General features: G+C 45.5%; 1 protein-coding gene across 7 annotated transcripts in view; it reads left to right on the forward strand.

Annotated features, from left to right (window-relative positions):
- dlg4a (discs, large homolog 4a (Drosophila)) overlaps window positions 1-12,021 on the forward strand; it is a 92,284-nt gene that overhangs the window by 50,836 nt on the left and 29,427 nt on the right. Inside the window, exon 1 of one of the 7 annotated variants that reach the window (XM_029701262.1) lies at window positions 4,136-4,279. The exons of the other annotated variants lie outside the window; for them this stretch is intronic. Coding sequence (XP_029557122.1) covers window positions 4,190-4,279 — 90 coding nt within the window. The 5' untranslated portion in view covers window positions 4,136-4,189. Of the gene's footprint in view, window positions 1-4,135; window positions 4,280-12,021 lie in introns of those variants that run through there. 7 annotated transcript variants of the gene reach the window in all.

Raw genomic sequence — 12,021 nt, forward strand, 5'->3', positions numbered from 1 at the left:
AGTACAACAGTGGTGTGCAGAATGGCATCTCAGAACGCACAACTCGTCGGTCCTTGTCATGGACGGGCTATTGCAGCAGACGACCACACCGGGTTCCACTCCTATCAGCTAAAAACAAGAAGAAGAGGCTCCAGTGGGCACGCCATCACCACCACAGGACAACTGAGGAGTGGAAAAACATTGCCTGGTCCGACGAGTCCCAGTTCCTTTGCCGTCCATGACCCCATCCTGCCAGGTGTCAACGGTACAGGCTGGTGGCGGTGGTGTAATGGTGTGGGGAACATTATGTCCCTTAATAACAATTGAGCAATGTTTCCATGCCCGAAGAATTCAGGCTGTTCTGGGGGCAAAGAGAGGTCTGACCCGGTACTAGATGGTGTACCTAATAAACTGGCCATTGAGTGTATATGCAGCTCATTTGAAATGTAGAAGGCAGGAAGGGTGAGGAGGGAGTGAGGGAAAAAAAGGTTTTAACACATTTATCCCCATATGGCGTGTGTGTGTGCGAGTGTGTGTGTGTGTGTGTGTGTGTGCGTGTGTTAATATGAGCTGGGGTGTGATGCAGCATTGTGTAGAGTGCGCCTGAGGGATTCAGCTCCCCAGACGGTCAGCAGTGATCCAATAAATGATGTCTCCCCCCAACACACGTACACCCGCAGCCACACACACTCTTGCCTCTGCATTGACAGGAAGACATTGATGTGGTTTTATAGGCAGATGGCAGCAGTTGTGATGTCGTTGGCTGCTAGGTGCTTAAATGTGCTCAGTTTGCCAACAACACTGAGGACTCCTGCCCTGTTCTGCACTGTTCTTATGCTTTATGGGTAGGATCGCCTCAGGAAGCACTGCAGTGGGTTGGCATGGCAACAGGAGATGGCCCTGCCCTTACAAAAAAAAGTTACGTGGGGGAAAAAAACGTGGTTTTCGGACACGTGGAAAACATGTTATTCTCCTCACATGTGAAAAAGTGGTGTTAACATGTGAACTCTAAATGTAATACATGTGAAAATACGGTTACACGTCAAATTTAAGATCAACATGTTAAACCGCAAATTTGACGTGTTTTGTTGTTGTTGTAAGGATGCTGGCTTAACCCTCCTCCTCAGTTATGGAGATGACGGCACCAGGGTCTCGGTGCTTTGGCTTGGAGCCCTGAAGGCTGTTTTCAGTCTGAGATCTAAATGAGGTCTAAATTAGATCTGTTTATGATTGGGCCTTCTGACAGGAATTTGACTGATTGGCTGTCAGCGCCAATCCAATGGTGTGTTTTTGTATTATCACCACTCTGATCCTAATCAACCCGTCTTATACATGACTATATTGTTCCTTATTACCCAATACTACTCCCCCCTATCCACTGCACTACACTGAACATTAGCCTACTTTCCTCACTACACTATACTGTTCTATCACTCGACTGCTCCCTCGCCCTGTGCTCAGCATCCTCCCTCTCTCCCTCTCTCCCTCTCTCCCCTGTAATGTATACTATTAGAGTTCAGTCGTTTGACCCTCAGATTAACTGCCATGTTTGGGTTACAGTAAAGTAACCCAGTCATTTTTTTTTCTGCAGGAATTCAATTAAAAATGTTCTCTAGCGTATTCCACCGGGGCCCTGCATTCTCCCTATTCCCCCTCCCTCTTTCTCTCTGCACTCCTCTCTGTATCTGACTTGTATCTTCATTTTCTCCGTCTTCCTTACTTTTCTTTAATAAATGTTTAAAGACGTCCCTGCAGCTCCAATGTAATTACTGTGCAGGAGCAGCTCGGGTCTACTGGGGAGGGGAGAGGAGAGAGCAGAGGGAGGCAAAGACGATGCATGCTAGAAGAGGAGAGAATCGTCAGCATTAGATGGAGGAGAGGGGGGGTCGTAGTGGGAGGGAGAGTAGAGAGTAGAGTGGGCCCTGTAATTGGAAGTGAGAGAAAATGAGGTAAGAGGGGGAGAAAGGTATTGTATTTACCAAAGTGAGGCTGTCAGCTCTGCTTGTTCTTACATAACTCTTGTGTGTGTGTGTGTGTGTGTGTGTGTGTGTGTGTGTGTGTGTGTGTGTGTGTGTGTGTGTGTGTGTGTGTGTGTGTGTGTGTGTGTGTGTGTGTGTGTGTGCGCGCTTGTGTGTGTGAACGTGTGCCCCTGTGCATATATACTGAGTGTACAAGACATTAGAAACACCTTCCTAATATTGAGCTGCACCCCCTTTTGCCCCCAGAACAGACTCAATTCGTCAGGCATGGACTCTACAAGGTGTCGAAAGCGTTCCGCAGGGATGCTGGTCCATGTTGACTCCAATGCTTCCCACAGTTGTGTCAAGTTATCTGGATGTCCTTTGGGTGGTGGACCTTTCTTGATACACGCGGGAAGCTGTTGAGCGTGAAAAACCCAGCAGTGTTGCAGTTCTTGACACAAACCGGTGCGCCTGGCACCTACTACCATACCCCGTTCAAAGGCACTTAAATCTTTTGTCTTGCCCGTTCACCCTCTGAATGGCACACATACACAATGACTATGTCAGCTTTGCATGTTCTTACATAACTCCCATGTGTACGTGTGTGTGCATGTGTGAGTGTGTGTTTGTGCGCTTGTGTGTGTGTGCGTGCACTTATGCATTTACTTAGCGCTCCATCTCTGTCCTGTGTTGCTGTCCATGGTGCTCACTTTATTGGCTGCAGCAGAGTGGGGGGAAGAGAGGAGGGAAGGGGAGGACACAGGCACAACAGAGGAGAGAGAGAGAGAGAGAGAGAAACAAACAGAATATTGAATTAAATGTTAAAGATGTGCTCTCTGGTCCCAGTGATATTGTGGTAAAGTGACAGCCCTGTAGAGTCGGACAAGCCTGGAAGTGGAGCACTGTCAAACTCAGCTCAGACAGACAGACTGGGGCTGCCTGCTAGAGAGGACAAGCTCATTGGAAGGCTGCATGTCGGAACACTGTGTAAACTCTAGGATGGTACAGTGGGTTGCTGCTATGCCATGTTTAGTTGATGAGTGGTGCAGATTATGCTTTGAGCAGACCACGGGGATATTAAACATGTATGACCACCAATCATATTGCAGTGGGTTTCACTTTAGATTAAAATGTCAATGTAGGTTTATCACCCATTGTGCCACAGTCCCCACCCCAACCCCAACCCCACCTCTACCCTCTTCAAACATCGACACCACTAACACAATCAACACCCCTCCCCCGCCATCATAATTGCCATAAAACTTTCCCACTTCCCCGGGGTGGGAGGGGGTGCAGCAGCCGCTGCAGCATCATAAACTGTATCTCAGTGAGCACAGGACAAGGGTAAAGAGACAGGGGATATTCGCTCAGGAGAGAGACTACAGCGGGCTGTTGTAAAGCGGAGGATGGAGCTCGAAGGGAGACACCGGTCGCGCTCCTCAGAATAACCCATTTTAGATCAGAACGAGATATCCAGATGTCGAATGTGTTTTTAGCTTGTTTTCCCAAATTAGATGCAGCCATATTCAGTTCGATCTGAATGGCAAATACGTAGCCCGGTCGTAGGCTATTCGTAGGCTTGGCTATTTTGACAGCTGTTAAAAATAGCGCTATTGCTCATATTTGAACAGTAGCCTGATTATCAGACCGACAGGTAGGCTATACAATCCCACTCAAACCGCCGTGTTGGGGATTCCTCAAATGACCGACTCCACACTTGGATTACACAGCAGTGCAGGGGGTGGAAGGAATATTGTCGCCGGAGTCCAAACTCTCTCCCGTTTCTCCAGAGTTATTTTGGTACCCAGCCCGGGACTGTGGCTCCCCCGGATTTAAAAGTGTTTGTCTGGCTTTGAATGTAAAGCTATCTGCGTCCCCAGCCCAATGCTTGATATCAGGGGTATTGTTGAGATTTTTGTCTTTCTATTGTTGAAGTAGGCTGGCCTAATTTTGCATTATCTGAAAGTGCATGTTTAGTATGAGGTTATTTTACAAGTATTTTTCACTTATATCGAGATATTCCCAGGCTATACCGACATTCCTAATAATGTTGTCATGTGGCAGACAAACTGCCTTGATATAATATGGGTTTATGAATTTGTCATATTTTTTGGAGAGGAAACGCCCCTTGAGAGCACCTCCTCTCTCCTCTCTCTGCCACCCACTTATCCGGCTCGTCCATCATTTTGGGAGGTGAACGGTGTTTGTTAGGTTCCCCACGGCGGCTCAGTGTTCAGCACTCAGGCAGGATGTTCGTCTCCGTGTGGTATGCCAAAAAAATGGGCCGGCGGTTCATCAACAACGTCCGGAAAGCCAAGAAGCATCCGCACCATATAATGGTAGGCACCAATTAGAAGTGATTGTTGACTGACTGGTTGACTGACTGCTCTGATGATAGATTTGTCAGATACAGCTATGTCATTTTGATATTTGGTATGGTTTCCGGTGGTTTCCTATGGATTTTGAAACTGGGGATGTATCTGAAATGATCTAAATGAAAAATTGAGATTTGTGAGTTTCTATGGAAATAGATATGATAGATCGGTTTTGATGTAATATTGAACATAGACATCCATTTTAAAGGAGGGTGCACCATGAGTGAAGGCTTATTCCTAAGAATCTCTAGATAAACTGCTTTATGGAGTCAAAGAAGTGAATTAGTATGGTCATATGGTCCATGTCTGTTCCAGCACTTGCAGTCTGACTCTCATCAAAAGCTTTGTTTGGTACCAGTTTATCAGGATGGTCACCTCTCTGTCCAGAATGCCAAATGGAAACTCTTATGCTGGCAAGATAGGGAGAAATTATAAACTCTATTTCTTGAGAGAGACTTTTCTCAATTCAGTGGATGGTTTCTTTGGCGGATTCTTTTCACATTTGCTAACATTGTCACTTACAAACATAACGCTTGGATTTCTGGAATGAGGATATAGCAGCCACACATTTGGCCTCTGAGAAATGCGTGAATCACAGACCGTATGTCCCAACAATGTGATAAAAATCATCCTTTGTAGCTCCTCTTTGTACTCTGTAGCGTAGCCCGTGTCTGTGTATGTGTGGGAGTATATTGTGCTCATAACTCTCTGACCAAATCCTTTGAGTCCCTTCTGTTGTAACAAAGTGATGCTACGCATTTGTCATTTACAGCTTCAGTGTGCAGGGATGTGTAGGAGGCCCTTATCTCGCTCTCCCTCTCTCTCAAACACAAACACATGCAGCATTACACCCATGTACACACCCTATGGCTTTTCTGTGGGAGCGCATTTGAGATTTTAATAAAGAACGGTGTGTGAGATAGAAAATGAAAGTGTATTTGTCACATGCGCCTAATAGAACGGGTGTAGACTTTACGGTGAAATGCTTGCTTTTACGAGCCCTTCCCAACGATGCAGAGTAAAACAATTCAAATATAGTAACAAGAATGAAGCTGTATACAGGGAGTACCAGTACCAGATCAATGTGCAGGGTACAAGGTATTTGAGGTAGATATGTACATAAAGGCAGGGTAATGCGACTAGATAAGAATACAAATAAAAATAAAGACCAGAGTAAGGGCAGCATGAGTGTGAAACTGTGTGTGTGTGTTATGTGTGTGTGCGTATGTAGTGTATGTGAATGTGTTTGGGTTTTGTGTGAGAGTGTGTATAGTGCATATATATATATTATTGTGAGTGTGCATAGAGAGGGTCAATGCAGATACTCCAGGTAACCATTTAATGAACAATTTAATGGTCTTATGGCTATTTAGCAGTCTTATGGCTTGGGGATAGAAGCTTACTCGGAGAATGTTTGTCCGAAAGCCAATGCTCCGGTACCATTTGCCGGAAGGTAGCAAAGTGAACAGTCTGTGGCTCAGGTGGCTGAAGTCTTTGACAATGTTTCAGGCCTTCCTCTGACACCGCCTGATATAGAGGTCCTGGGAGACAGGGAGGTTGGCCCCAGTGATGTACTGGGCTGTCCGCCCCACCCTCTGTAGCGTTTTGCGGTCGAGGGCGATGCATTTGCCATACCAAGCAGTGATGCAGGCATGCAGCCAGTCAAGATGCTCTCGATGGTACAGCTGTATATGACAAACCTTTCAGCCTCCTGAGGGGTATGAGGTGCTGTCGTGCCCTCTTCACGACTGTGCGGGTGTGTGTGGACCATGTTAAGTCCTTAGTGATGTGGACGCCAAGAAACTTGAAGCTCTTGACCTGCTCCACTACAGCCCCGTAGATGCGGATGGGGGCGTACTCTCCTCTCTTTCTCCTGTAGTCCATGATCAGCTCCTTGGTTTTATTGACATTGAGGGAGAGGTTGTTGTCCTGGCACCACACTGCCAAGTCTCTGACCTCCTTCCTGTAGGCTGTCTCATCACTGTCAGTGATCTATCAACATCATGTAGTCAGCAAACTTGTTCTATTGGGTCATGCAGTCGTGGGTGAACAGGGAGTTCAGGAGGGGACTAAGCACACACCCCTGAGGGTCAGCGTGGCGGAGGTGTTGTTGCCTACCCTCCCCACCTGGGGCTGCCCATCAGGACCTCCAGGATCCAGTTGCAGAGTGAGTTGTTCAGTCCCAGGATCCTGAGCTTGGTGATGAGGTTCGAGGGGACTATGGTGTTGAACGCTGAGCTGTAGTCTATGAACAGCATTCTCACATAGTTATTTCCCCTCTCATCCAGGTGGGAGAGGGCTGTGTGAAGTGCAATTAAGATTGCGTCATCTGTGGATCTGTTGGGGCGGTATAATTTGTAAGTCGCTCTGGATAAGAGTGTCTGCTAAATGACTTAAATGTAAATGTAATGTGAATTGGAGTGGGTCCAGGGTGTCTGGGATGATGGTGTTGATGGCCAGCCTTTCAAAGCACTTCATAATTAAAGATGTGAGTGCTACACGGCAATAGTCCTTTAGGCAGGTAACCTTGGAGTTCTTGGGAACAGGGACAATTGTGGCCAGCTTGAAACATGTTGGGATTACCGACTTGGACAATGGGGGATTGAAATTGTCCATGAAGACACTTGCCAGCTGGTCTGCGCATGTTCTGAGAACGCACCCTGTCCCGACGCCTTGCGAGTGTTAACCTGTTTAAAAGTTTAACTCGCATCGGCCACGCAGAGCGAGATCGCACAGTCATCCGGAACAACAGGGGCTTTCATGCAGGACTTAGTTGTTTTCTTCAAATTGAGCATAAATGGCATTTAGATCGTTTGGGAGTTCTGGATCACTGGGAATCTCATGGCTGGGTTTCCCTTTGTAATTCGTTATCGTCTGCAAGCCCTGCCACATCCGACGGATATATGCTGATATGTTGGTGTGTGAATGATGTCCCATCCAAATAAACCCCTGTAACATCCCCATTGCACGCACAGTGACACATGCGCAGACACTGTTCATGCACACACACACACACACACACACACACACACACACACACACACACACACACACACACACACACACACACACGTATGGATCTGCTGCCATTCCCTCCCTTCCCCCACATATACAGTATCTCTCCCTCCTTCGTCCCCCCTCCTCTCCTCTCCTCCTGTCCTTCCTTCGTTGGAGCTGTACTGCCCTCAGGTCAGGGCCAGTCTGGAGTGTGCTGGCCTTTTCTGTTCCTGTCTCTTCTCCTGGTATCACTCTCTATCTCACTCAGCATCTGTTTACCCTGCTTTCTCCCTTAAACAGAGTGCACATTTAGACACAGCAGCTACAGAAATAATCACAATCAGTGCAGTTTTGGAAGATTAAAACACTCCAATGAAAATGTCTGATTGTTGCTACTCACACGAGTCCCTTTATGTCTCTAGATTGCAATATGAAGGGTATGCCAGATGAAGCAGCGAAACGACCAGAGGGTTGTGATTGATGTTATGAGTGATATAGTGTAGGTGTGGGTAGTGGGTAGGTGTGTGTTCGTAGATCTTGTTGACATAGCTTTTAGGTTAATTGTGGTTAATTTTGTCCTGACTGACTGAAGCCATTTGATAAGCTGCTTTGTGTTTTGCTCGATGAACTGCTGAGTGTATATCGGGGCACGCTGTTCTGACACTTCTGGTGTTAACTTGCGGTGACACACATTGCTTGTAACACAGCTGCAACATACAGCTATCCTGCTCGCCATATGTTAGGCTTTTTATTTCCTGAAAAGGAAGTCTGACAGAGACTAGGCCTGTAAGATCCCTATTATAGCTATGTCTTACTGTGCTTCATTTGAAACAACACATATTCATTTTCTCTAAACGCTCTGTAGTCTTGAAGACAATATCTGCTGACAGCATTGTTCTGTCATTTTTCTTGTCTGTTTCCAACTGCTACAGTGACGTACACTAAATATACAAAAGTATGTGGGAACGCCTTCAAATGAGTGGATTCGACTATTTCAGCCACACCGTTGCTGACAGGTGTGTGAAATCGAGCAGCGACGGCTCGAAGTGGCAGGCCACGCAAAGCTCACAGAACTGGACCGCCGAGTGCTGAAGCGCGTAGCGCATACAAATCGTCTGTCCTCGGTTGCAACACTCACTACCGAGTTCCAAACTGCCTCTGGAAGCAACGTCAGCACAAGAGCCGTACACAAGCCTAAGATCACCATGTGCAATGCCAAGCGTCGGCTGGAGTGGTGTAAAGCTCGCCTCCATTGGACTCTGGAGCAGTGGAAATGCAAACTCTGCAGTGATGAATCATGCTTCACCATCTGGCAGTCCGACGGACTAATCTGGGTTTGGCTGATGCCAGGAGAACGCTACCTATCCCAATGCATAGTGCCGACTGTAAAGTTTGGTGGAGGAGGAATAATGGTCTGTTTTTCATGGTTCGGGCCCCTTAGTTCCAGTGAAGGGAAATCTTAACGCTAGACCATGCAATAACATTCTAGACGATACTTTGCTTCCAACTTTGTGGCAACAGTTTGGGGAAGGCCCTTCACTTTTTCAGCATAATAATGCCCCCGTAAACAAAGCGAGGTCCATACAGAAATGGTTTCTCAAGATCGGTGTGGAAGAACCTGACTGGCCTGCACAAAACCCTGACCTGGTCCTGTAGTGTATAGTGTTTTAAAAAGGAGCTTTCTGCTTCCTGTTGCCAGTACAGACATGTCCTCTAGTGCCAACTGATCCTGAGGAGAGGGATGATAGATTTGTGGCTGGAGCAGAAACAAAATGAAGGCTTTGTTTAAGGTGTAGCAGCCATCGATCGCTTTCTTAATGAACACACAAAAAGTACCGCTCCGTTGATTCTACCTTCCCTCCAAGCTCTCTCTCTATCGTTCTCTCTCGCTCTCATTCTCTCTCTCCCACCACTGTCTTTCTCTGTGCTCCCCTGTTGAGGCCTGGTGAAAGCCTGCTGGTCAGCATATTTAGGCTAGCTGTGCATTTATATTTCAGCACTCTCTGAGGCCTGACTCCGATTTGATGTTAAAACATTTCAACTCTGGGGACGAAGTGATCATGTGGGGCTATTTTCAGTTGTCTGCTGGTAAACTACCTTTAACCTCTGCCTCTCCAGCAGACTGATTGACATAACACTGGCTGTCACTCCTCATCACCTAAACCTAAACCTGCACACTGACTCACCACTCCCTCCTCCTCTTCCATAGGAGCATGTGCATACGTCAACAGTACACTCGGCAAAATGCACCCTTGCAAGCACACACATACACTATCTATCTCAATCAGATAACAAACAAAGCACACATTCTCTCTCTCTCTCTGTATCTCACAGACAGACAGACAGACAGACAGACAGACAGACAGACAGACAGACAGACAGACAGACAGACAGACAGACAGACAGACAGACAGACAGACAGACAGACAGACAAGCATCAATAAATGAACAATCTTACTTTAGGAAACGAATATATTTGCATGTTGGTGTATATAGGGCTCTATCTCTCTTTTTCTGTCTCTCTCTCTCTCTTCTCTCTCTTCTCTCTTTGTAATGGCTCCAGGGTATCGTGAGTCTAGAAATCAAGCAATTACATCACGCTCCTTCAACCCCTTATCTGTCCTCGCAGTCACACTCCCCTCCATGGCTCTCCATCCTTTCTCATGGCTCTCAGTGTTTTTGTCATTTGCCCTTACCCCTTGTCCTCTGGTGATCACCGCTGCTTGTTTAGACCCTGTCGGCGGAGTGTGCTGGTGTAGTGGGCAGCAATACATGTGTGTATATACTGTGTAGATGATATTCTACATACCTCATATGCAACTCGTAATAAGACTAAGCAATTAGCCTATTCAAATGTTTATCTAACTCTACAAAGATAATAAGCAATATGCAGGAGGCTTCAGTTGAACCATGTGTAATCAAGTATTATGGGTTTAGATGACTAAGATCAACAAATGGTCATGAGGAGCGAATATCAAAGCAAGTATTATTTAATAACTTAGTCAGATGAATGGTTTCACATACAAGGCGTACATCTTAATGTAGGCAACACTGACATTAACAAAGCCTTATTCTAGGCATATAGATTCTAAGGTTAACTTACAAGACAAAGCATTGACAAAGAGATGCTTACTAGGCCAGAGGCCTAGGAGCCTAGCAAATGAGAATTGATCATCAACTTTCCTCCATTTGATTACATTTATAACATCTGAAGGTGTATCACAATTCCAGTGGGTCAGAAGTTTACATACACTAAGTTGACTGTGCCTTTAAACAGCTTGGAAAAGTCCAGAAAACGATGTCATGGCTTTAGAAGCTTCTGATAAGGCTAATTGACATCATTTGAGTCAATTGAAGGTGTACCTGTGGATGTATTTCAAGGCCTACCTTCAAACTCAGTGCCTCTTTGCTTGACATCGTGGGAAAATTAAAAGAAATCAGCCAAGCCCTCCAAAAAAAAGACCTCCACAAGTCTGGTTCATCCTTGGGAACAATTTCCAAACACCTGAAGGTACCACGTTCATCTGTACAAACAATAGTACGCAAGTATAAACACCATGGGACCACGCAACCGTCATACCGCTCAGGAAGGAGACACGTTCTGTCACCTACAGATGAACGTACTTTGGTGCGAAAAGTGCAAATCAAAACCAAAACAACAGCAAAGGAGCTTGTGAAGATACAGGAGGAAACAGGTACAAAAGTATCTATATCCACAGTAAAACGAGTCCTATATCGACATAACCTGAATGGCCGCTCAGTAAAGAAGATGAGGTAGGAAAATTATGTGGATATATTGAGACAACATCTCAAGACATCAGTCAGGAAGTTAAAGCTTGGTTGCGAATGGGTCTTCCAAATGGACAATGACCCCAAGCATACTTCCAAAGTTATGGCAAAATGGCTAAAGGACAACAACATCAAGGTATTGGAGTGGCCACAGAAAGCCCTGACCTCAATCCCATAGAAAATTGGTAGGCAGAACTGAAAAAGCGTGTGCAACCAAGGAGGCCTACAAAACTGACTCAGTTACACCAGCTCTGTCAGAAAGAATGGGCCAAAATTCACCCAACTTACTGTGGGAAGCTTGTGGAAGGCTACCCGAAACGTTTAACCCAAGTTAAACAATTTAAAGGCAATGCCAATCAAATACTAATTGAGTGTATGTAAACTTCTGACCCACTGGGAATGTGATGAAAGAAATAAAAGCTGAAATAAATCATTCTCTCTACTATTATTCTGACATTTCACATTCTTAAAATGAAGTGGTGATCCTAACTGACCTAAAACAGGGCATTTTTTCTAGGATTAAATGTCAGGAATTGTGAAAAACTGAGTTTAAATGTATTTAGCTAAGGTGTACAGTGAGGGGAAAAAAGTATTTGATCCCCTGCTGATTTTGTACGTTTGCCCACTGACAAAGAAATGATCAGTCTATAATTTTACGGGTAGGTTTATTTGAACAATGAGAGACAGAATAACAACAAAAAAATCCAGAAAAACGCATGTAAAAAATGTTATAAATTGATTTGCATTTTAATGAGGGAAATAAGTATTTGACCCCCTCTCAATCAGAAAGATTTCTGGCTCCCAGGTGTCTTTCATACAGGTAACGAGCTGAGATCAGGAGCACACTCTTAAAGGGAGTGCTCCTAACCGCAGCTTGTTACCTGTATAAAAGACACCTGTCCACAGAAGCAATCAATCAG

This window comes from Salmo trutta, chromosome 19 (genome assembly GCF_901001165.1).
Source record: "Salmo trutta chromosome 19, fSalTru1.1, whole genome shotgun sequence".
Taxonomy (NCBI): Eukaryota; Metazoa; Chordata; class Actinopteri; order Salmoniformes; family Salmonidae; genus Salmo; species Salmo trutta.